We start from the raw sequence: 26,759 nt of genomic DNA on the forward strand, positions 1-26,759 counted from the left end.
AAGCATCATGGTATGTCATCAGTGAAGAACTCTGTTAGAGACTGAGAAATAAGACTTTGAAAAAATTGTATCTAGCCAAAGATTCCTATGGTGTAAAACGGAAGACTGCTTCCACTTCCTCCCTTGTAACCTTGATCCTGCAAAGTTGAGCACATGTGTAGCTTTACTCTCATGAATAGGCACACCGATTTCACTCATGTGAGTAAAGTGGTGCACATTTTCAGATGTCTGCAGGATGGGGGCCTGTTTTGGCAGTTTTGGTCCCCCCACTACAGAAGAGATAAGGACAAATTGGAGAGAGTCCAACGGAGGGCAACGAAAATTATTAGAGGGCTGGAGCACATGATTTACGAGGAGAGGCTGTGGGAACTGGGCTTATTTAGTCTGCAGAAGAGACGAGTGAGGGGGGATTTGATAGCATCCTTCAGCTACCTGAAGGGGGGTTCCAAAGAGGATGGAGCTTGGATGTTCTCAGTGATGACAGAACAAGGAGCAATGGTCTCAAGTTGTAGTGGGGGAGGTCTAGGTTGGATATTAGGGGAAAACTATTTCACTAGGATGGTGGTGAAGCACTGGAATGGGTTACCTAGGGAGGTGGTGGAATCTCCATCCATAGAGGTTTTTAAGACCCAGCTTGACAAAGCCATGGCAGGGATGATTAAGTTGGGGTTGGTCCTGCTTTGAGGCGGGGATTGGACTAGATGACCTCCTGAGGTCTCCTCCAACCCCAATCTTCTATGATCCCCTGGGAAGCAAGTCTAAGGGGAAAACCAGTTCAAGAGAGCTGGCAGTTTTTCAAAGAGACATTATTAAGGGCACAAGAGCAAACTATCCCACTGCGTAGGAAAAACAGGAAATCTGGCCAGAGACCACCCTGGCTTAACCAGGAGATCTTCAATTATCTGAAGCTCAAAAAGAGAGTTCTACAAAAAGTGGAAACTAGGTCAAATTCCAAAGGACGAATATAAACAAATAATACAAAGATGCGGGGACAAAATTAGAAAGGTCAAGACACAAAATGAGATTAAACTAGCTAGAGACATAAAAGGTAACCAGAAAACATGGTAAGCGAGAAGACAACAAAGGACAGGGTAGGCCTGTTACTCAAAGGGGTGTAGGAAAGAAACATAACAGAAAAGGTGGAAATAACATGATTTTTTTTGTTTTAGTTTTCACCAAAAAGGTTAGTAGCAATTGGAAGTCTAACATAGTGAATGACAGTGAAAATGAGCTAGGATTAGAGGCTAAAATAGGGAAAGAACAAGTTAAAAATTACTTAGACAAGTTACATGTCTTCAAGTCACCAGGGCCTGATGAAAAGCATCCTAGAATTCTCAAGGAGGTGATTGAGGAGATATCTAAGCCATTAGCAATTATCTTCGAAAAGCCATGGAAGACGGGAGAGATTCCAGAGGACTGGAAAAGGGAAAATATAGTGTCCATCTATAAACCCGCAGCATTACTGACCAGTCAGCTTATCTTCAATACCCGGAAAGATAATGGAGCAAATAATTAAGCAATCAATTTGCAAACACCTAGAAGATAATAAGGTGAAAAGTAACAGTCAGCATAGATTTGTCAAGAACCATCCTAACAGCTTTCTTTGACAGGGTAACAAGCCTTGTGGATGGGGGGGAGGGAAGGGGAGCAGCAGTAGATGTGGTATATCTTGACTTTAGTAAGGCTTTTGATACTGTCTCACATGACCTTCTCATAAAGAAACTAGGGAAATGCAACCTAGATGGAGCAACTATAAGGTGGGTGCGTATCTGGTTGACAAACCGTTCCCTGAGAGTAGTTATCAGCAGTTCACAGTCAAGCTGGAAGGGAATATCAAGTGGGGTCCTGCAGGTATCAGTTCTGGGTCCGGTTCTGTTCAATATCTTCATCAATGATTTAGATAATGGCATAGTCTAGAGTACACTTAAAGTTTGCGGACGATACCAAGCTGGGAGCAAGTGCTTTGGAGGATAGGATCAAAACGATCTGGACAAACTGGAGAAATGGTCTGAAGTAAATAGGATGAAATTCAATAAAGGACAATGCAACATACTCGACTTAGGAAGGAACAAATCAGTTGCACACATACAAAATGGGAAATGACTGCTTAGGAAGGAATACCACAGAAAGGGATCTAAGGGGTCATACGGGATCACAAGCTAAATATGAGTCAACAGTCTAACATTGTTGCAAAAAAAGCAAATATCATTCTGGGATTTATTAAGAGGAATAAGCAAGACATGAGAAGTAATTCTTTCGCTCTACTGCATGCTGATTAGGCCTCAACTGGAGTATTGTGTCCAGTTCTGGGTGCCACATTTCAGTAAATATGTAGCTAAATTGGAGAAAGTCCAGAGAAGAGCAACAAAAAAAAAGATTAAAAGTCTAGAAAACATGACCTATGAGGAAGATTGAAAAAATGGGTTTGTTTAGTCTGGAAAAGAGAAGATTGAGAGGGCACATGATAACAGTTTTCAAGTACATAAAAAGTTGTTAAAAGGAGGAGGGAGAAAAATTGTTTTAACCTCAGAGGTTAAGGAGGACAAGGAGCAATGGGCTTAAATTGCAGCAAGGGAGGTTTAGGTTGGACATTAGGAAAAACTTCGTAACTGTCAGGGTGGTTAAGCACTGGAATTGCCTATGGAGGTTGTGGAATCTCCATCGCTGGAGATTTTTAAGAGCAAGTTAGACAAACACCTGTCAGGGATGGTCTATATAATATTTAGTCCTGCCATGAGTGCAGGTCCCTTCCAGTCCTACAATTCTATGGATCCCATTTGCTTAAAGTGGGGATATTAAAACGCAGTCTGCCCAGCCTCAAGAGGCCCCCTTTCTTCAGCCAAACTGTGAGGAACAAAACTCTTCCCTACCAATCCCCGGCACTTGATAGAGAAGCGGCAAAATCTGTCTTACAGGACTATGGTGTACAATACAGAAGACCAAGACACGACGTCGTTTATATGAATGATTATTTCTCCCAATCCACAACAGTGAGACTCCAGTCACATGTTTTATATGTGGGTAGAGAGGAAAACTCCATATATCGCTGTCCTGTGCCAGCTCCATGGTAACATTTACACCAGAGCAGAAAAAGATGAGTGATATGGAAAAAAATACCACTTTATGCTGAAAAACGATCAATGACCTCAAGATATTAAAGATTAAAACAAATCCACAGCAAAAGTATTTCAGAAGCAGATATTCAGCCCTGTTGCTAGCAAGGTAATTTTCAAATTCATACTAAACTTAAATCTTTATTGATTTAATCTGATTATTGTGCAGTTTTGTCTAAACCACCATAACAAATTTCTAAATTTTACTTGCCACTATAATATGGAAGCTACAGCACCAGATTCTAGTACGCTAAGAAGGACTTGTTAAATACCCATGGAAGGGATGCTATCAGCCTCAGAAACATTTCAATTTAAATCTGGCCATAGCGGTTATAGGCATATAAATATTTATAGCAAATAAGAAGCAGAGATCACATTTCTTAGACTTTTTTCCCCCTCTCCCATAAATCAGCTGAAATCTAAGCATTCATGCTTTGGAAGATGTCCATCTACTTGTTATTCGAGAAAGCGGCTTAAACGCCCAGAATGAGATTCTGTGCTGCCTCTCCAAGAGGCACAGTGCAGAACTCACAGCCAAGGGAGCAAAGACAGATTAGGCACTCCTGATCCTGAGGGGGCTAAAGAGGCCCACAGAATAAGTAAGGGATCATCTACACTTTGAGCTGGGAGGGAGGGCGATTCCCACCTTGAGACATTCCTGTGCTAGCTCTGAACTAGTGGGCTAAAAACAGAGTGGTGGGATGGGCTAGCTCTCTTGAGCACATGCTCATCCAAGATTACAGAAAGGTGCTCGGGGCAACTAGCCCCTCCTACCGCTGGCCACTAACTCTCTTTTTAGCAACAAGCTCAATCAGAGCTAGTATAGGTATGTCTCCTCAAGCTGGTTTTCACCCTCGCAGCTCGAAATGTAGCCATAATCTGAGGTTTGCGGGGGTCGCCGATTTAAACTAGGCCATCATAGTTAAAGCAGCCAAATTTATGAGCAGACAAAGGCTTCAGACAGCTCTACGGGCCTCTCTAAATTATAGCAGCACCCCAAGGCTCCCCGTTGCCTCCACAGCACAGTGTCAGCAGCAGGGCTGCAATACACAGCATTCCCATATTCAACTCCTACACCAGGGCTTGTGAGACGGTGTCAGGACCCCTTTTCTGCAGTTCCTGCACCAGACTTCTTCACACTGCTCTGATCCTTTCACATAGCCTAACCAGGCAGGAACAGAAGTGAGACCTTCACCCCAAGTCCCAAAACATTTAATAATAAATGTGTATTTATCTAACCCTTTTATCCAACAATCACAAAGCACTTTAAATATTTAGAATCCTGAGGTTTTGCTATATTTAGCCATCTTGGTGCTTATTTGATGCATATTGGGATTACAGCTGCAAAAAGATTAACATTTAACTAAAGACAACCTCACTTTTTTGTTCCTTTAAGTGAGAAAATATTTAATATTTGCACCATAAATCAAAAGATTAAAGCAGCAGGATTTGAAACTATCAAAATGGCATTCACCTGGACATCGGATATAAAGATTTTTTTCCATATTTTGGCCTCCATTTCCTTGCTTATTACCATTTTCAGTTGAAAGTTGAACACTACAAAAATCAATGTACCTTCAAAGGACTGAAATTTACAAGTTTGGAAATATCAGCTCTCCAATATGTGTGATCGGTGTAAAATTGTAAACTCTAAATAGGTTAATAAAGGACATGGGGCACTCTAAAAGGAGACCAATCTTTGGTTCTTTACCTTGTCTCATGCATCCCGCAAATAAGTTTTGAAAGCTGATCCTCACACAGTTCAAAATAGGAAAAAAGACACTTTACTGGGAACTGAACCATCTGATGAAATCACAACACATCTGTAGTCCACCCAGGACTACATAACTGTAATCCGCAACAGAACTCAAATCCATCCAACAGCACAGGGCCCTGTCACTTGAGCTAAAGGAGAATCTCCTTTAGTTGTAAGAGAATCAAGCGTGCTCTCTCTCACACACACTCAGTTGAGCAAGTCTGATGATCCAACCAGCATAGGGGAGGGGTGTGCATACAGGAATTGATGTTGTCCATTACATAAAAGTGCTACACAGGAAAAGTGCCCTGGTTTACTTATTGCAATTTGCACAGAAAGTTGCACCATGTGCTCAATTTCCAATTGAAGTCTCAAAACCAAAGGAAAACAGGATTTTGACCTTTTTTCATCTACATATTCATGGAGAATAGCATAATTAGAACACAAAAAAACCTTCACCATGCAAACATGTCATTACGAATCTCCAGAATATAAGATTAGTCAACACTACACTCGGCAAAAAAGCAGCGTAGGTCTCCTATCCCCACAGATTAATTCAACTACTGCCAACCACTGTGCATAAGAAAGATACTGAGCCCCTTCTCTACTGCAGACTATGAAGTGCCTTTGTTCCACAGGCACAGTGGTCAGTCATTGATGAGACAGCAGGCGCCAGGAATGCAACACTGGAGTGTAGGTTTGGTTGTACATAGCTGATATGTTAGGAAAACCTGAAATAGTTAAAAGGCTTTTTTAAAAAAATCTGGTGTGTGCATGTATCTATCTGTATTATATTATATATGTATTATATACCATAGTAGTTCTCAACCTTTCTGAACAAATGTACCTGTTTAGCAAAAACTTTGGCTGTACCAGTCAGTTCCCACCACTTCTCCATTCAATTATATAAATTCTACCAGCAATGGAGTTTTGGCTTCTCCGAACACCAGTTGCACAAACAGATGGGAAGTAAGCAGTGTTGGGACATAGGGTCCTAGCACAAAGCCAGGGAAGAAGGAGCCTAGAATAACAATATTGGAGTATAGCTGTACTTAAGAGCCCCAAGTTATTGCATGTAATAAATGTTAAGTGCTTACATGGTGCTTGCTACATTAAACACAGTAAAGATGTTAATACATTCTTACTACACCCTGGGGATGAAATATTGTTATCCCCATTTTCCAGATGAGGAAATTGAGACAAGGCCACAAAGCAAGTCAGTGATAATACTGGGATTAGAAATTGGGAGCTCCTGAGCTTTTTCCATTAGACCCTGCTGCCAGTCATGTGTATGCACACATGCAGTTGAGATCTGGGGACAAATTCTACTCTTAGTTACACTGGTATAAGACCAAAGTAACTACCTTGGGATCAAAGAAGTTACTTGGATTTACCCTGCCCCGTAACAGAACTTGGCTGTTGGTTCCTACGTCAGGTATACAAAAGCAATACCGCTAGGAGTCTCTAGGAGGAAGTTGATAAGAGCCTGGCATACAGAATACACACCTTAAGAAGAGGCATTGCAGCTCGGCATCGTGCAGTTTTTGTGTTTTTTAGGAAATGAGATTCATCCTGAAACAAAACAGGCAAGAAAATGAATAGAGCTAAGCCCCGAGTCATAGCCCAACTCTGGGATAAAGAACAAATTCCGAGCATCCTGTGCTGCATAATACTTCAAGCCTATCATCCCCAAGCAGATTTCAGTCTCTGGGCTGGCCAACATCATACTCTGAATGTGAAACCATCATGAAGGGGGTAGGACTGCCTGCAAATTAACAGGAACGGGAGGAAAAACATTAAGACACGAAGCGTGAATGATCATAGCCAAGCAAGCAAGTGGAGAGAAGAAATGAAAAGAGGCAAAGAATTTCCACCACTGATCTTCATTTGCTACTGTGTGTCCTTTCTTTAAATGCAAAACTCATGGGGAGCCCCATGCAGTGCCTCCTCCCTAAAATGAAGGGGTTAATGAAAAGCATCAGAATTATGGAAATCTAATTAGGAAGCAACTGTTTTGATGTTAGGGCTCTCCAGGTGGATAATAACCTCCTGACAGAGACATCACTCGCAGAATAGGCTACCTTTCCTTTGTTGTAGTTACGCAGAACTTAAAGACGCTGAGGAAATTGGCACCCTCAAAGGGTACATTCTCATCTTGACGTGTGTGGATGAGTGACCAGCCACACGTAGAGAGGACGATGCACCACTTAGCTTGCAAAGCACAGCTTTCGCAGTCCTGGTTAGCAATAAGGTAATGTTATTATGACAGCAGACAGCGGAGGAGGACTGGAAGAAAAAAAGCAGGGAGGCTAAACAGTCAGTGGGGCCATTTTGATCCACAGGACATATCCAGGATTTGAATCTGCACACACAAATGCATGAATAAAATATCTGCCAATTTAGTGCAGATGAAAGGTACCGGACTGATTGCTCGAGAGTCAGAGATCCTCTATCCCCAGACAAGAAGTGACAATGTGAGTTTCCTCCATCCTGACACTATGTCTCAGCCTGGACCCTTGCGAAATCAACAGAGGTGAGAGAAAAGTTCAGTCTCCAGCACCCAGTCTGTTCTGATCCTCTCTGCTGACACTGCCAACAGCAGTAGTCTTGGTGCTTTTTGTGACAGAAACATTTGTTCACTGGAAACCAGTCTGAGAACACTAAACTCATTTCACATAAGATAACAGACATCAAAGTTTAATGACTTTTTGGTTACTATTGATCTAAGCTGGTTTTGAAACAATGAGTTCTAAAAGGGTCCCATTAAACACACACACACACATACACACACACATATATATATATACACACACACATATATATACACATACACACATTTATTTTAAATTAACTGGAATAGAGCTGAAGTCTACCTAAGCGGTTTTCTATAATGGTTATCCTTATGGTATCTGAAAATTACAGATTATAGAGCAATCCATGAAAGTAAAGAGATCACAGAAATTGCACACACACAAAAAGCAAAACACACTTGCAATGAAACAGTCCAACTGAAGCATATAGTGTCAACCTTGATTTTGACTATGCTGCATTTTTATGCTTTAGACCAGACTCTGAACATTATTTCAAGGGTTTTTTTGGTTTACTGGATACGCAGATAATGTCACCAATGGTAAAATTCTATGAAAACTAGTCAAAGACATGGCCCTTCCTCAAAACACATTCACTATGGCATTCTTTGGGCAAAACACAATCCCATTGATCTGCCAACAGAGCATTTCTGGAACTCTATTCTCCAGCCACAGGAAACATCTATCTTCCCCTTACAGTCAATGAGAGCTGCTCACATCCAGCAGGAAAGAATCAGGGTCTCAGGAGCTGGAGAGAAGGATAAGAAGTACAGAGCAGGGGAGTAGCAAACCTTATCTGAAAAGGTTTCAGGAACCCTTCCCATATATTTCTACATGTACTAGTGACAGTACTTGGAGATTGCCCTGGAGCCAACACATAATTGAATATACAAGGGTATACAACTTGCTGTGTAGAGCGTCCAGTCACTACAAGAAATGCCTGTTAACCACCCAGGAGAATCCAGCATGTATGTGCCTCCTAATCCCATTTAAATAACTAGGGGTGCTACTTACAATAATGACAACTTGGAAAGTGTCTTTGAGCTGCTTATCCATCTTGCTGAGGAGGTCGAAACTGATTATGTTTATCAGTTTTGCTGACAGGTTGTCTTTGCCTGTCAGTATGACATTGGTGCTCTCTGGGCTCAGGGAGGGAAGCCACCTATGAAATGCCTAAGAAAGGAGAAGAAGTGATTAATAGGATGCTGAACCTCTATAGTTTCTTTCCTCTGAGGATCCCAAAGACTTTCTCAAGCTATAATGGAACCTCATAACCACATCTTTGGAAATAACCAGTTTGTGCTTCAGTTTTACCACCTTGAGAATGGGTCTAATAATGTTTAAGTGACTGGTCCAGGACCACGCAGTGAGTAACTGGAAGTGGAGTCCCATGCTCTGGGAACTACACCACACTCCCTCCACCAGAAAGTTCTAAGCCTACTTTCTCTTTGCTTCTTACTCAGCAAGAACTCTGGCTGCAATCAGAAATGAACGTGATTGTCTACCAACGTTGCTAGTTGTGCCCAAAATCCAGAACAGCAACAGAGTAGCGATGGCCACTCTTAGTAGAGAGATTCACTGTTATTCTGCCCACGCCAATAGTAAACACGAAGCTGTGAAAGCCAGGAACTTACAAGCAGAAAATATTTTACACCACAGGAAGGTTTATAAAACTTTGCACCATGACACAGACAAAGCACAATTTCTCTGGGTCTTTTAAAGGTCTTTTTGCCCTTCTAAGAACCAATCTAACAGAGCCACTGACTGCTGCTCTATGGTGGCAACTGAAATACTTGTGCTCACATTTCGTCATGAAAACCAGCAGATAAATATTCAAAAAGGGGCCACTGATTCTGGGTGGCCAATTTGAGACAGATTTTTTTCGGGTGCTGAGCAATGAAAGTTCCCATCTCTTTCAATTACTTCAGTCTCCCTGCAGCATTCAGTGCTGTTGATCACGAGACATGCGCTAACATGGTTTGAGTCCTTCCTGCAGGGATGTAGCCAAAGACTAACAATGGGAAAATCATATCTCCGCCACTAGACCCCTCACTTGTGCAGTCCCACAAGGATCAATTCTCTCACTGGTCCTACTACACAGCTACATAAAACCACTGTGTGAACTGGGCAAATGACATGGATTCTAGTGTCAGCAGTAAGAGAATGACACACAGTTCTACCTATCTTCACCACATACAACCACACCACTACCACCAAGAGAGCCTAATGTTTGGATGAGATCAGCTCACGGATGAAGAGCCGCTCCCTGAAGCTGAACCCAAGCAAGACAGGGGTAATGCTGATGGGCAGGGGAAATCATGGTAGGTACAGGGCAGTCTCCTTTGGTTGAAGGTTCACAAACACACAATTGGTTAATTCAATCTGTGGTTTAGATAGCTCCTGGATTCCTCATAGACAATGAGCACTCTCATAGCAGCATCCATGAGTAACCCTTTTTACCATTTCTAGTTGGCTACGAAACTCTGTCCCAACCTGGCCTCCGTCACCTCTCAGCTGGACTGCAGTGATGTGACAGTTTTGGGCATGAAGCTTTTGGAGCTCTGGAAGTTGCGACTATTACAGAACACTGCAGTGGTCTCCACAGCAACACCAGCTTCTGCAAGCACATCAAACCTGTTCTTACACTGGTTCCCCCATAGAATATCAACTCAAGTTCAAGGTCTCAGCCCTTACTTCAAAGGATTCAGCCCACTGAGTGCCACCTAAAAGAGCCTAAAGCTCTGGGATAAAGACCATGGTCAACCACTGCACTTCTCTGGCACAGTGAAACTCTCTGCAATAAAGGGTAAAGCGATCATTGCCACAGACAGAGCTTTCTAGGGGGCTGGTCTGGAATAAACCTCCACAGGAACTAAGGGCCATCACAACACTCACCACCTTCCACTCAAAGTGCAAGGTGAATTTCTTTGACCTTACCGTCTCTAACACATACACACAGCTACCTGGATTTTTGTTTTTTTTAAATCTACAATAATAAAACGTTCCACTGCACACACTTCTCCGTTTGAGGAACAGATGAAAAAACAAAAAGCACGTGACATGTTAATATATGACCAGAAGGTGCTCAGATACCCTGCACGTGCACACGTGCAGCGTAAGAGCCTATCCAGAACAGGATTAGAGTTGCAAGTGCAACTGAAAATCAGGACCAAAAACATTCCAAGCTGGGCACCCAAAAATTGAGATAACCTAAATCAATAGCTACTTTTTAAAATGTTGGCCCAGATCTCCACCAGCCTCTGAAGGATGCCGCTGCCGCCGCCTCCTCCTCCTCCATATCCCAAATATAAGTAATTTTACTCCCTCATTCACAACCCAGGTAAAAATCTAGATGTGTCTTCTGTAGCTTGGCTGAGTGCCCGGTGCTTTGTTATACCAATGGCCGGGGAAAAAGAGAACAAATTGTTGTGGTACGAAGGTCCCACCACACAACAAAATCCAACCAATTTACTTTACAGCCATCAGCATAGTGAACTACCGAAAAAAGAACCCCACCAAGTCAGGCATGAAACTTATTAGCCTAAAGGCATGAGCGCTTCTACTCTTCACTTTCTCCCAGCATTAATGAACATTTCACAGTTAAGAAAAGTATGCCTCAAAATCATCTTGCTAGCGCAGGCTGTTTAATTGCACAGTAATTGCTCTCAGAGGACAGGCCCTGCAGCCCTGCTCTCTTTCAATTATGTTCATTTCCAATCCCTGAGAGCACCCATCTCCAGGTCCTGACCAATGTTCCCTCTAATTTTTTCCATCCATGTGCGGAATAAATTTCATTATGTTCACTGAGGTAATGTGCGGATGTGTGCCGCCAGTAGACACAAAAAACCTAGATACAATATACATTTTTTAAAAGTTACCATTGGGATAATTACTCCAGCCAGGACAGGTTAGGTGTTTTAGAATTTACTACTCCAAGAATTAAATTTAAGTGTAAGAGAGAAATAAAAAATTATGAAATGCATAGACTAGTCAAAAAACTAAAATAGCACACTTTAAAAGAATAAAATTGGAGAATATATGTGCATTGCAGGAAGTACCAAGAAGTAACAACAACAATATGTGCATGTGTGCGCGCGCGCTGGCTGCTAGGGAAGTTTCTGAGAGACGCTGTGCACTGTCTCTTTAAGGTGCTCACTGAATGCTCTCCTGCCCCTGAGCCCTGTCTCCCCTCCCCCACTCTGCAGAGACGGGGTACACGGGCAAGGGGAAGGCGGAGAGTGCGAATGTGAGACTGTGTGAGCTGGCTGCTGGGAAAGTCTCTTTAAGGCACTCACTCACTGCCCGGATGGCTCGTTCGGACCTCAGACCACAGCAGCCCTCTCCTGCTCCGAGTCCTGAGCCTTGTCCCCTCTTCCCTGCTCTGTGGAGATGAGGTACAAGGGCAGCGGCGTGGGTGTGGGACACCCTGACATCAGCACCCCGCTCTGCAGCCAGCAGGAGGGTCCTGGGAACAGCTACAGGAGCAACGTGGCTGCAAAGCGGCAGGGGGAAGAACACCTGAACACCCGCTGCCGGATGTGTGCGGCTCTGCTAATCAAGCGCGCGGCCCTTGGATCACTCCTGGGTGGCCACGCAACAGCGCAGGGAAATGATGATAAAGAATTTTGAGGGTTTTGTAGATTAAAGCTGATGGGTTAAATTTTGCCCTGAAAAAGGCACTGGCCACGCTTGCTGAGGTCAGTGGGAATTGCAGAACATACAGGGCAGAATTTCCGCATCTGGAGTTCTGTAGCAGCTGAGACGCTGATAGAGCCCCATCTTGGTAGGTTTCAGAAGAAGCAGACAATTGCTTGGATACCATTGGTGTTTTGGGCATTAATGAAATTAAGATGCTTAACTACAGCGATTCTGGTTCACATGCACAAGGTTAAACCAACTACCATATATGGGGTCGGAGAGGAATTTTTCCTTAAGGCCATTTTGTCAAAGATTTTTTTCCTAACCTTTTTCTGGAACATAGAACGAGGCTCATCCATTAGACTCAGGCAAGCATGTGTCATATAATCAGCTTCTTGCCATTACAGGGGATAAAAGAAGCTCATCTCTTCCTATTTTTCCCCTTATTTTTCTAACTGGATGACAGTTTTGCTATCCCTCATAGAATCCATACAAAAAAACCCACAGGTGAGCCCCTAAAAGTTCTATTTAAACATACAATACCTCTGCCCAGGTAAATCTCACTGAGGATGGTGTTACCACCAGCAACGGCCACTCCTTTCGGTAATATGCAGCAATACAGATAGCCTGGATAGTCTTCCCCAAACCCATGTCATCTGCAAGAAGCAAACGGCCTTCTCTGGAGATGGCAAAACTGAAAGAACACAAGGCAGAAGGGTTACTCCTTTCCCCATCTTCCCAGCCAAGTTTAGCACAATCCCTCCCCAATCTGAGAAGCTCATTACCAAAGAAGGAGGAAGGGAAACAGCAGAAGGCTTCCTTTGCAGCCCCTTTGGTTTTATTTTTAAAGTACATTATAGTGGCTACCTGACAATCTGGCAGACAGAAGCCCTCTGTTTAGCCCCTCAACTGATACAGTGCAGACAATGCAGCACAAGCTTCCCTGTGCAGTCCTGCCAAGATGCATCAGCTTGACTGGCAAGAACCATCTCCAGGACAAGCAGATAGTCCAGTCCAGTCCGTGCAACCCTTTGTCTCTCTCTGCTGAGACAACAAAGGGGGGCAGTTGAGACTAACTGTCATGGTGACTTTTGTGAGCCCAACATTTGTGCAGTGGCAACTGCACTGACCAACCAATTCATTCCACCCAGCTCCTGAAAACTCAATCCGAGTCAAGCTGCGGTTTCTCCTTCTTAAGCATCACTACCAGCAGTAAAGGCTCTGCAGTCCAAATGAGACCTCCAGCTACATCTGTGCAGCCACATTGCCTTCTAATTCTACTTCCAATGACAGCCGGGCAATTCCATTGTCTCCAACGGATTTCCACAGGTGTAACTGACTGGAACTTAGTAAGCAATGTAACTGAGGGTGCAGAAGGGAGAATGAAATCCCACTCACACAGTCTAGCTGTGCTGGGTCTGCAGGTGTAAGAAATTTATTTTCGTCACTAAAATCAGTAGACAGGGCTCTGAATACACACACAGGTTTTTTACATCAATGCTTTTCACTTCAGAATTGCACTTTTATGGAAACACTGAAATCACGTTGAACGTAAGAATGGCCATAGAGGGTCAGACCAACATTCCATCTAGCCCACTATCCTGCCATCTGACAATGGTCAGTGCCAGATGCTTCAGAGGGAATGAACAGAACTGGGCAATTTAGCAAGTGATCCATCCCTTGTAATCCAGTCCCAGCTTCTGGCCCTCAGAGGCTTAGGAACACCCAGAGCATGAGGTTGCATCCCTGAACATCTTGGATAACAGCCAAAGAATTCATTTGGCTTCTCTGCAGTGGCGTTGTCTTCTTTGAGTGCTCCTTTAGCACCTCGCTCATCCAGTGGCCCCACTGATTGTTTGACAGGCTTCCTGCTGCTGATGCACTGAAACTTTTTTTGCTGTTAGTTTGTGTGTCTTTTGCTAGTAGTTCTTCAAAATCTTTTTTTGCCTGCCTAATTATTGGCCCCCAATGATAAAGGTGTTCATTTTATTCCATCACTGCACCACACCTCGAACTAAAAATTAAAATGAATCCTTGGTCTTGGGCCATGCAATTGTACTAGGTATTACAGAAGGCGCTGAACTGAAAATTCTCCATTCAGTGTGCATGGGTCACTTCCATTGGCATTAATGAGACTGAGCAACAAATATGCAGTCTTAGGATGTACAGATGCCAGGGTACCGCAGTACTGTGACAAAACAGACTGGTTAAAGAAACCATTTCAGCCCTGCTTCTGAATTACTTTGATTTTGCTGGGGTTGAATCAGACCATTAGAGATGCTTGAATCTGCTCTTTCCATGATACTACTAAACACTCACTTAATTCTTCCAGAGTTTACCCTGATCAGACTAGAAAACCATTACTAATAGCCCTATGCTAATATCAGGAGCTGGGGATTTAGCTGTGACATTTTGCTGCTTGAGATTGCTAATAAGTAGTGACCACAAATGAGAAAAAAAATGTTTTTAAAGTTGCTCCCTCCACATATAATCAGTTGTTTTAAATCTTCCTTTGATTCAGTTTTGCTTCCCTGCACATGTGTGCAGCTTGTAAAAAAAAGAAAAAAAGAAGAAAGAAAAACATCAGCTAATGCTGGGCACACAAGCTGAATTTATGAGAAAAGCAAATGATGCATGTGCACATACCCAGAGAGGCAAAAATCAAAGATGTGCTGAAGGGACAGATTTACATGACTTGGAAATATTTCACACTCTCATGTGCCCTGCTAAAGGTGATTTCCTTCCCAAGTCATCCTGAGAAATTCTGGGTACATACCTAGACATGTGTAATGGGCTTCATTACCCTTCTATTCAAAGACAATTTGAGTCTGTACCAAAGCCCAACACCCCTTTGGTGAAATCTGGATCCAAACCCATCTCTGATGGGTCATATTAAAAAATACAAACACGGCGCTGATGGGAAAAGCCAAACCATAAACACAGACCTAACTCTTCATGGCATATGAATGGGACCTACTTCACGCCTTCTCTCTGAAAGGGCATGAGGCTCATCACAATTTTGGAATCCACCGCTGAAAGGTCAGCTTCGGGAACGTCTGAGACATGCAAGGCGGGCTCGTCAAACTGAGGAGCAAAGGCTTGTATTACTGGCTTGGGCAGCGGTTCTACCTCTACCGATGGAAGGTGTTGTACAGCTTCCACTGAAAAGAACAAACAGCAGCCTGTTAGCTGAATGGGGCTCACATATGGAATATACACTAGTAGCAGGGGGACATTTTGGTCCCACCAGCATTAGGATACTACACTTGTCCTGAAACAGCTCAAGAAAGTCTTGCCTGATCCAATAGGGATGGCCCAACCATGTTACCTAAAATCTGTTTTCATACCCGGGGCTGTTAGCTACCCACACATGCAGACATAGTTGCCAAGCACAGTGCTGCTTGACCCTGTTTTCCCATGACAACTGCTGCTAGCACAGGTCCCCAGTCCAGTGTGAACAGGAAGTTTTTAATAATTTATTTGATCAGCCAGGGCACAGATTACCCCACAGGCAACATACAGCACCTTGTTCAAATCCTTATTTTTATTACTGACTAACAGAGTCCCCCTAAGAACCGTGGAACTGAGGTTTTGATCTCGTTCCGCTTCAGAACTCTGAAGTAGCAGACCCCCGGAGCGTCCCTCTGCAGAAGGTTCCTCCTCGATTATCTGAGCAGAACTGATCTGAACCGCTATTATCTGAACAGGGTCACATTCCCAGTCTAAAATCTCTCCTTGTCAATGTATCCCTGCATAAAAGCTGCATATAATGGGATTGTGTCTGCCCTTCATCATGAGTCATTCATCTTAACTTTTCTGGGGCAGGAATTGTCTTCATACTGTATATGTTTGTACAGCACCAAGCACATTGGCTATCTGACTAGGGCCTCTGGGTACTACCACGCTGCATGTATTAAATAATAAACAGTAATCCTGTTTTCAAATAAGATAGGGCTTGATATAATAAAGGTTGGGTGGTTCTAGGCGGGTTTCAGGATTGGGGAGAGAGATTTTGCCAATTATACACATTTTGAACTTGCCCATGACTTTGTTTTGTAACCACTTCACAGAAGATGTTATAACTACATTAGGCTAGGACCGTGCTTTGAAGCCTAGTTCAAGCAACATCTGAAGGGTTTTAAAAACATCCTTTAATGCATGGACATACTATATCTTTAGGGAAGCTGTACCGGATTTTACTCTCTGCTATGAAACTATCACTAAACATCAGAACATTTATATCCTTCATCCATACATCAATTTGCAATGATATGCAGCACAAACCATTATCTGAAGCTGTAACAAGCTCCCACATATCCCTGGTGCAAAAAATCTGGGGTTTAATCTTTTGACCACCGACTTGTGGCTTTCAAATTTCATAGCATTCAATCTTCAGACATCCTTATTTCACACCCCTCCATTCCCTCTCCCTCATAAAAGCAAAGTGAAAAACTCTTTTTATTCCAAGAGAAAACGATTAAGAATTAATATTATTAACACGATTTCCTGTTCTAATCTGGCTAGCGCACATTTTAAACTGATTTTTCTTCACAATATTTTTTGACTACTTAGAGAAATCAAAACACATTTCTGCATTATACCAAAAACACGTGCGCATACCCCCACACAGCGCTATACCAAGCATGCGTGCAATGCACACACAGCCCCCACTATTTCTGGAAGCACCTCTATTTTTAAACCACTAAAATAGGAAATTGGGGGAATATAGAACACTTCCAGCTGTACAAACATACAGAACTACTCAAATTTAAATTTGTGCTCACTGATTTTATATATTACAACTGTGTGGGCACCAAATATGCCTCCAGACTGTGGATTTTTATTTTAGTTTCAGTTCTCTCTAGAGCAGAGGAGCAGACTGGATTCCTGCTACACAAGTAAAAAAATCTTTACTTTAAAGGATTTCAGTTTGTGCTTGTGTGATGGTCTGAATTTCCTCAGCTCTCCAGTTTACTCTATACTCTTTCAATAGCAGGAAATCTCTCCCCCTAAGTATATCAAAAGCCTGTTATTACACTCACAAACTTACTTACTGCGTTACTATAATTGCTACAATTTCCTACATGATCATTCTGAGGCTATTGTTCTGCAGAAAAGCTAGAAAAATCATTAGGATGCGTCTGCAGCCAGCGTGATTCATCCAAGATTCATTTTTTACTGAAGTGACCTTTTATCTAAAGATGACTGAGTAACTGGGCAAATAGATATTAACCCCTCAGAACAGTTCCAGACCAAAGAAAATCATTGCAGAAGATAAGGCACAGGCACCAAGCCATATTTTATTTTTTTTGCTGGGGTAAGTGAAGAGGGACAGAGCTTCTCGACAGGTGCATATGAGAGGGCTGCAAACCCCTCGCAAGTGTCCTCCTAGGACACCACCTACAGGGCCCTTTATCCCTTTCCTGGGACCTGGTTCTGGCCCTGCAAGATACGGAATGCTTCTTCCAAGGCAGTGCAAGCCCTCATCCCTCAAAAAAGCCAGCCAACTGGAAAGACTGAGCAAACTCAGCATTGAGCAGGAATTGCTCGTCACCCAACAAGATCATGCCCTTTGGACAGGCCCAATCCTGCAAGATGCTGTGCATCCTCAACTAGCCTCCATTGTGTAACTCCGTTCTCCTGTCCTGTTAGGTCTTTACATTGTTGTTTCAGAATGTAGGCTTGCTCACCCAAAAATCTTTTGCCTCTTCACCACCATAAAGCGGCCTCTCCTCTAATGCTACATCCGGTGTCCTGGCTTCCAGCTCCTTGATTACTATTAGGATTCCTAAAGCACTCATCACTAGAGTGTACAGGCACTCTATTAAAAATGCTCCGTTAACCCATAGTAATGGTGTACAGTACTGGACTAGCATTAAGCTGCAGGATTTTGGACCATGACTGTACAATCCTCCACAACAGTGTTATAGCACCATTATAGGGCATCTTGCAATTTCCTTCTAAAGCTTATCCTGCTCTAACTCGTATTTCAGGAAGTATGAGGGCCCACAGCAAGCAGAATGGAATGATAAGTAATTATAACACTGAGCGCTTCTGCACTGCTTTTCATCTTCAAAGAACTTTCCAGACATTAACGAAACACACACAACTAAAAAGCAGACGTGCTGGGAGCACACTGCTGTGAGAGCGCTTTTTGCAAAGCGTATCCATCTTTTAAAAGAAATACAATTTTACGCCCCGCTGTGTGGGTCAGAATTTTGTCAACACCACCATGGGTGCAAAGGGAGAGGAGCCTGCATGTCTGATTGTGCCCAGAAGTGAATGTTATGGCTATAGACTACGCCTGGAGCGTACTTATAAGTAGAAGAATGATGCTCTCTCACTCAACATATTTTACTCAAAAAATTTTAAGTGCCCATCATCTTAGCATTTGGGCTTTTCAGAGGAATATGAAAACATGCAGAACGTGACTGCTCTGTGGGAGCCTGCTGACTCAGTCTGATCACTTTATTGAAACAAGCCAGGACTCATTTACCCAGCAGTCAACACAGCAGGATAGAAGACACTAAGGGTATTTCTACACAGCAACTAGACACCCATGGCTGGCCTGTGCTAGCTGACTTGGGCTTGGGCTACGGGCCTGTTTCTTTGCTGTGTAGACTTTTGGGTTTGGGCTGGTGGCCAAGCTCTAGGACCCTGCGGGGTGAGAGGGTGCCAGAGCTTGGGCTCCAGCCTGAACCCAGAAATCTACAGACTAACAAAACAGCCCCGCAGCCCAACTCGGCTGGCACGGGCAAGCCGCAGGTTTTACTTTGCTGTGGAAACATATCCAAGAGTGCAACTGTACAGATCTAGTGACCCAGAATTCTGCAGAGGTGGACATGAAGGGCCAGCAGCCCCTATTGCAGTTTGCCTACAGATCAGGGGAAGGAGGGAGACAGTGAGGGAAGCCATTCTCCCTCCGCTGTTTAGTTCACTCTAGAACTGAGAAAAAGTTACTGTAGGACACCCCCACCCCCGCCATTATTAATTCACTTTCATAATTATCATCACACACACTAAAAATATATGAAATAAAAACAAAAGAATTCTACTCCTGGCAGAGATCACGTCTTCATATGCCTTTGTGTAGCACCTCGTACAATGGGGCCCTGAATGGTCACTGTCCCAAGAGAACAGACCCCACAAGGAAAATGCAGCTTCTCACTTAGCCTTGCATAGTCCTCCAGTAGGAAACTCCATTTTCTGGTCTTCATGTCTGTAACAGTCACAATAATAAAATAATCAAATGTCAGAAACTATGTTTAAAAAAAAACAAAACAAAACTGACTCTTCCATAAACAAACAGTGACAGCAGCATTCAATATTCTCTCCATCTCACAACTGCTTTGAAACTGTTTCCACCTTGGCCAGCCATTTTTTTTTTTTTTTAAAAACCTTCCTATCCCATGCTAACCAAATGGTTTTGAGGAAGGGAGCGTATGTTCTCAGCAAAGTACATGGGCAATTAGACCCCAGCTGACTTTCAGAGAGTAATAGCTAAGGGCTGCCTCATTCATGGGTGCCCGAAGCGCAACACTAAGGCCAAACTCGGCCTGCTGTTCTGACAGCAGTTGCATCTTCCTGTAAAGCAAGAGTGAGTAAAAAGCTGATCCACTACAAGCAGACAGCATGATGCAGCAGACTGGGTACAGGCTTGTGAGTCAAGAGGCCTGGGTTCTGTTCCCTGCTCTGTCACTGGCCTGCCACGACACTGGGCAAGTCACTTCAACTCTTTGTCCTTCAGTTTGCCTGTCTGTGAAGTGAAGATGGGGATATTTAACTACCTTTGTAGTTCTAAGAGTGCTATAGGAACTCCTCCTAAACATTAGCATGGCTGAGTGAACTCAGCCAATTTTAGTTCATTATCTAGGAAGATCATGCACATTTCCACATTGACTTGTTCTGTCACTTTTGATGACAAAAACTACAAATTAGGTGCGGACATGCAGAGGTTGGGCACTACTGGTCAAATTCAGCACATTCAGCACTGAAATATGGTCTTTGGAATTTGTCTCTGAACAAAATGGGGAGTCATTCATGCTGCTACAGAGCAAAGCAGTGGGCACAATGTTTAAGTATCCCAGCATTATTACAACATATACCAAAACCCTCCCTGATACGGATCCTCTCATTTCAGCGTGTCCAGAGTATATTTGCTCTTGTACACCAACTTTTATCTTTCAATCCCAAAGCACTTTATAAGCGTTCGTGAATACAGCCAGCACCAACAACGCCATTACATTAATGCAGCAATTAAACCAGAGACTCACCATAATTCCTGGAATTCATCTGTTTAAACACTTCAATAATTTCTGCAGCATACCCAATCTCAACCTCAAACCGGGAGCGCGAGATCAGAACACACTTCCCCCTGACGGTGGCAGAGGGTTTCTTCCAGCCGCTGCATGTCTTTAAGAAGGATTTCAAGCTGGGCCCGCTGCTGACAGACTGTGAACATGTGGAGGGGCCAGCTGCATCCATCTCTTCAAATGGTACCAAAGTCACTGAGGAAAGTGGCTTCACTGCTTCCACTACGGGGGAAAATAATGGCTTTATGGGAAAGAATAAATGAAAAATGGGCAGACCATGAAAACTTCAATTCCCCGAAGGACAGAAAGAGCAGGAGCCAAACTGAACCCAGACAAAAGGTGCAGGATTCTTTGGGACGAGGAGGGAAAGGAGATCAGCAGAACAGGCCTCATTCCTCTTGAGGGCAAAAGGAGACAGCTGGCCCTGTTTCCCATACAGAGCAAGGATCAGGGAGCTGAGGTGAGGTGCAGGGTGAACCCACTCTCCCACCTTAGAGCAGACAATGGCAACAGAAGAGCAGCAGAGCTGGCAATGGAGAGGTAGAGAATCCAGCACACAAGCTGCACCAGCCCTGCCCAGGTTCCCTCTAAGCCACCAGGGAATGTGATCTGAAATCTCTCCGCCTCCTCTGTAATGTCACTACCTGACTTAGGGGGCAAAAGTGCTTTAGGCACCATTAAATTCTTAATGGAGGATCACTGAGCATGCTCAGAAACCACATCTCTGTTGCTTACAGCAGGTTCCCCCCCACCCTCATTTTACAAACTCAGAGGCCATCCCTTTGCGAGTTGAGTTATGACGACAGTAAAGCTTCCTTCTCCGACATTCTGAGCTATTGACGAGCTACAAAAGCCTTAAGGTTTGGGGGCATTTTTAAGATGGAAAAGTAGATTTTCGCCCCCCTGCCTCCCCTCCTCCCACCAATAATTCCAAACAGACAAAATGGATTTTAATCCAACTTAACTTTAAAAAAATAAAATAATAATAAGCCACCTCCAAACTGAATGCAAGCATGTGAAATTTCATCCCAAAAGGAGAATTTCAGAAGAAGCATCTAACAAATGAAAAGCAAGGCTTTCAATTAAAGCCTGTATGGAAACTTTCATTTTTATCTGATTCTTTATATCTAATATAGCTATAACCCGTCCCTGCTTTAAAGAAATTAGGGGGGAAAAAAATCTCTCTGTTCATTTTGTGTACACTTTGTTTCCCCTATTTGATAGGGTCTTTCACAAACAATAAAAGATAGAAACTTTTTTTAAAAAAGTACAGGAAAGTGTAATTGTTAAACCACAGAAACTGGCAGGGGAAGGTACAGAACGTGCCACTATTTTTTTAACTAGTCTTTAAAAAACTGCCTAGATTTCAAGTCTACAGAGTCCATTTAATCATAGTGTATGAAACACTCAGGATTGTCTTTGGTAACCATCTACTGATAGGGATGTCAGCAGCTGCTTTTCTCCAGGTGCCTTCTACCATAAGCTCACGCTTCAGGATAATTTGACAAGACATTTTAAAAAAAGATGACATGCTATTTTAAAATGGTCTATTTAGACTGTAAGCTGTGCAGGGCTAGGACCCTGCTTACACGGTATAAGATACAGAAGAGGTTGGATAATAGGAAAAACTTTTTTACTAGGAGGGTGGTGAAGCACTGGAATGGGTTACCTAGAGAGGTGGTGGAATCTCCATCCATAGAGGTTTTTAAGACCCGGCTTGACAAAACCCTGGCTGGGATGATTTAGTTGGGGATTGGTCCTGCTTTGAGCAGGGGGTTGGACTAGGTGACCTCCTGAGGTCCCTTCAACCCTGATATTCTATGATTTTAAGAGAGCCACCTGTCAGCGCTTAAATATACAGCAATCTGCATGGGAGGTTAAAATTAGGCCTGAAAAGGTGGACTTTTCCAAAGATTTGGCCTAAATCTGCTCCCATTGAAATCAACACTAGTTTTACCATTGACTTCAAGGAAAGGAGAGTTGGATCAAGACTGTGTGCTTTTGAAAAGCCCACCTGAAACACATGGTGCATCCATCTCAAATCTTCTCCAGTCCACAACGAAGAAAACCATCCCCTGATATTCCAAATTCTGAGGCAACCACAATGGCAACCTCACAAAGCCAAGAAGATCATGACATTTCACTTCCCACACTCCCAATAAAGAGGAAAAGAAACAGATTCATGAAACCTACACATAGTTTACTGGTTAAAGAGATGGCATCAGAGTAAATCATTCAGTAAAGTATTAGCCAGCCTGCACTTCTGGAATGTTTTCACTTTTTCTGCAAGAACCCATATGAACTACTTGCATGAACTCAGCCATATACTGTGATTTGTTCGCCCCTGAAACATGCAGTTAGTGAGCGGAGAAAGCATATACTTAGCATTTAGATTATACCTGAAAACCCAGTTAAATCTAACTAACTTCAGAGAGTCACAGCAGACCCTCAAAAGCTCCATGCCTGAAAAATGGGTTTTCTGTTTGAACAGTGCTGCCCGTCGTTACTCCAAGCAATAACACAGCCAACAATAATCATGCAAAGATGAGAGAGAGACTTTGATCCTGCATATCACTCTGTAGGTCTGCTTACTTACTGAGATTTCTGTAGTCTTCTAAACTAAAATTCCAAATCTTCATAGCAGGATCTGAAATTGGACAGAATTTGAGTCATTTGGGAATAGAAACAAACAGTGCTGTTAAAGGCTTAGTAATTAAAGAGAATCTGGTCTGTTTATGCAGACACTTCACAAGTACCTGTCAAAAGCACTGTGCATTGTTATTACAACTGCAGGGCAGCTGGAAATACAGAAAGACTTAGCAGTAGGATAGCAAAACAAACATCCACACAAATATGAGAGGAGTGTGGAAGTAAATCACAGCAATGAAAAGAACAATGGATTTTGCAAATAAGGGTTGTACAAATATTTGTGCACACCCTTGGATGTTAAGAAGGAGAACCTGGAGGACACTAGAATGGCTGGAGACCACAGGGTTAAACTGGTGCTGACTACAGACTTAAGTTAAGGCCAATGTGGGCACAAGAACAAATGGATATACATGGGCCATCAACAAGTTTAGGCTATGTCTCATCCGCACAGGTATGCTGCTACAGCCATGTTGCTGTAAGGTACGCAGTGTAGCTGCACTTTGTCAGCAGGAGAGAGGTCTCCTGCTGACAAAATAAAAACACCCCAACAAGGGGCGGTAACTTTGTCAGCGGGAGAGCGTCTCCTGCTAACAACGCGCTGTGCACACCTGCGCTCATTGGTAACACTTTTGTCAGTCGGGGGTATTTTTTTCACACCCTGATTGACAAAAGTTTTACTGATGAAAGTGCAGCGTAGACATAGCCTTAGATGCAGGTTTCTAACCATCAGAGGAATGAAGTTCTGTAACAGCTTTCCAAAGGGGAAAAAAACTAACTTGTTTCAAGACTAAGCTAGATAGCTTTATGGAGGGGATAGTATAATGATGTTGCCTACAATGGCATATGGTCCATGAGTGACTGCTATTAGCAAGGTTTCAGAGTAGAAGCCATGTTAGTCTGTATTCGCAAAAAGAAAAAGAGTACTTGTGGCACCTTAGAGACTAACAAATTTATTTGAGCATAGTGAGCTGTAGCTCACGAAAGCTTATGCTCAAATAAATGTGTTAGTCTCTAAGGTGCCACAAGTACTCTTTTTCTTTTTGCTATTAGCAAATATCTCCAGTGGCCGGAGATGCAGCACTAGACGGGGAGGGCTTTGAATTACTACAGAGAATGCTTTCACAGGTGTCTGGCTGGTGGGTCTCAAATGCTCAGGGCTGATTGATTGCCATATTTGGGATCGGGAAGGAATTTTCACCAAGTGAGATTGCCAGAAACCCCAGAGGATTTTCACCCTCCCCTGCAGCACAGGGCATGAGTCACTTACTGGTTTGAACTAGAGTAAATGGTAAATTCTCTGTAACTTGAAGTCTTGACATTGAGATTTGAGGTCTTCAGTACCTCAGTCAGAAGTTATGGGACTATTTCAGGAGTGGGTGGTTGAAGTTTTGTGGTCTGTGATGTGAAGAAGGTCAGTCAAGATCATCATGGTGGTCCCTTCCGGTCTTAAAGACTATGAGTCAACCAACTGTCCAAGAGCAACTGAAACTAACTGACCATTTCTCCAATACCAATTTCCAAAATACTGTTTCCCCCCTCAAAGGTTCTGATTAAAACTGTCAGGAATTTATTTTTGTCAAAATAGTTGTGTCAAAAAGTACCATTTTGACAAAGATCATTTTTTCCACGATCATAGAAAATTAAATGAAATTTAATTTTGAAACAAATGGAAAAATGTGTTGACATTTTTAGAATGAAAAGCTTTGATATTTTTTGTTTCAAAGTAACTTTTCATTTCAAAATGTACTTTTTTAATATTTTTTTTTTAAAATAAACATCAACACATTTCAAATTTTACTGAAATTAAACATTTTGGTTTACTTAAACAATTTTAAAAATATTTCATTTTGTGAAAAATTTCAAAAAAAATTCACAAATCAGGATATTTTTTTCCAAAAGCTCAAATTTTTTTGCAAGGTGGAAAATCCAGTTTCCAACCAGCTCCAGTTCTGACCGCCTGAAGTCACAAAACATCTCAGGACACTTAATACAAGCGGGGGGGTGGGGGGTGTTAATGGAGATTATCTTGGCTAAATTCCAGCCTGAGTTATTTTTCTCCCTGAATTCTTCTGCAGTTTCAACTGCCTTACTTTTCATATCACCACTAAAAGCTATATACACCATCATTGCCATATTCCACCCCTGCAAACAGCTGCATTTCTGTGATGGGCAAGGTGATTTTTGTACAGTTCCTTAAAAAGACTGTTATACTGATTGTTTTTTAAGAACAACAGGGGCATAAACCAACCTTAAGAAATTATTATAAATTGTTATACGTTTTCTTACCATATCTTTTGCTAGGTATGCTCTTAAACACAGCGATGAGTTCTGCATTGTAGCCTACTTCAACCTGGAATCGGTCTTCACCGTGCTTCACGCACCTTCCTTTGATAACACTGGGTACTTTTCTATGACAAAATATTTCCAAGTTACAGCCTACACCACTAGAACTGGCCACCTTTTGCATCTTACCCTCCTTCAACGGAGCGGGTGGTCGCATAGTGCCACAGAACTGTGAGATGGTATCCTTTTTGGGGAAGGGCCCACAGGTTGGTTTCCCTGCATTTGTTGACATTTCAAAATCACTCAAGATAGCACTGCTCGGTGATGGCATGCATTTCATGTCAACATGTTCACTGGCAGATCTGTTCAGACTTTGTAAACGTTTATCATCATCAGGGTGCTCCTTAGCAGTTAATCTAGGATGAGAAGGTTCTGCAGGTTTTTTTAATGTTGGATGGTACTTGGGTTGCTCAGAACCTTTATAATGTTGATGGGAACTCAAAGAATTCTGGAGTATCGGGAGGGACTGTTTAGTGCTGCACATTTGACTCCATGAATCTTGGTGTGAGCCCTCCGAACTATTCTCCTGTTGCACGCCACATGAACCAGCCATCTGTTGGGATGTGTTAAAGTGATTATATCCTTTATGAACATAGCTCTTCTGCACCACATGGCTGTTAGGTTCATTAGCCAACACCAGCAGACACCCAACATGATTGTTTCCTTGTTTCATACACTGATGCTCCAGGTTTCTTCGATAGCCTGGATTCTGCTGGTTGGATTGTTGGCTAGTGAGCCCACCAGGCCCTCCTTGCTGGGCTGCTAGTCTCTCTGCTCTTCTAGCCAAGGCCTTCTGTCTGTTCTCCTCAATTTTTCTTTTCTGTTCTTCGGTAAGGCCAGATGACATCTTCCACAATTAAAATGATAGTCCTGAATCCTGCGTGTTGAATACTAGTGAGGAATCCAACTGTTCCTTTTACAGGACTGGAGGCGAACCTAAATAAAACACAAGACGAAGGTGTCTGGTAAATTTTAACCACATGCATGGAAGGCACTTGTTTTTTTTAATTGATGAAATGGTGCCACTGGCACCTAGACACCAGAGTGACTGGTGCAGTACAAATATCTAAAACAAAATTAAGGCAACAGCATGGACTCAGGGCTAGACTTAAGCCATATGCAAAGTGAGCAACCATAGAGACACTCGCCTTTGGGGTCCCTGCACCCTAGACCTCCTTGCTAAAAAAAAAACAAACCCCCAAACCAAAACCACCCCACATACTCCAACTATCAAAGTCTTCCCTCAGCCCCACCAAGATTTGTGCACATCCTGAAATACAACCGAGCCCTTGCACATGACCTCCCATAAGGCTCTGAACAACATAGGGCCAGCCCTACGTGGATGCAGTCAGAAAAAATG

The 26,759-nt window shown here is 42.9% G+C and overlaps 1 protein-coding gene across 21 annotated transcripts in view; it reads right to left on the bottom strand.

Moving 5' to 3' along the window:
• The window catches only part of SMARCAL1 (SWI/SNF related, matrix associated, actin dependent regulator of chromatin, subfamily a like 1), a 65,970-nt gene that overhangs the window by 29,614 nt on the left and 9,597 nt on the right, over window positions 1–26,759 (bottom strand). For 8 of the 21 annotated variants that reach the window (XR_006277858.1, XM_043504878.1, XM_043504877.1 and 5 more), the window contains 8 exons: window positions 25,343–26,335; window positions 23,004–23,054; window positions 20,369–20,629; window positions 19,192–19,314; window positions 15,073–15,256; window positions 12,639–12,789; window positions 8,472–8,630; window positions 6,376–6,441 (listed from right to left, as the gene is read on the bottom strand). Coding sequence is in view for 20 of the 21 variants with exons in the window: in XM_043504878.1 (XP_043360813.1) it covers window positions 6,376–6,441; window positions 8,472–8,630; window positions 12,639–12,789; window positions 15,073–15,256; window positions 19,192–19,314; window positions 20,369–20,629; window positions 23,004–23,054; window positions 25,343–26,246 (1,899 nt within the window). In the remaining variant the exon portion in view is untranslated. The remainder of the gene's footprint in view (window positions 1–6,375; window positions 6,442–8,471; window positions 8,631–12,638; window positions 12,790–15,072; window positions 15,257–19,191; window positions 19,315–20,368; window positions 20,630–23,003; window positions 23,055–25,342; window positions 26,336–26,759) is intronic. The other 13 variants (XM_038421955.2, XM_043504888.1, XM_043504889.1 and 10 more) reach the window with 3 other exon arrangements.

The sequence above is a fragment of the Dermochelys coriacea genome, chromosome 11 (assembly GCF_009764565.3).
Source record: "Dermochelys coriacea isolate rDerCor1 chromosome 11, rDerCor1.pri.v4, whole genome shotgun sequence".
NCBI classification, from domain to species: domain Eukaryota; kingdom Metazoa; phylum Chordata; order Testudines; family Dermochelyidae; genus Dermochelys; species Dermochelys coriacea.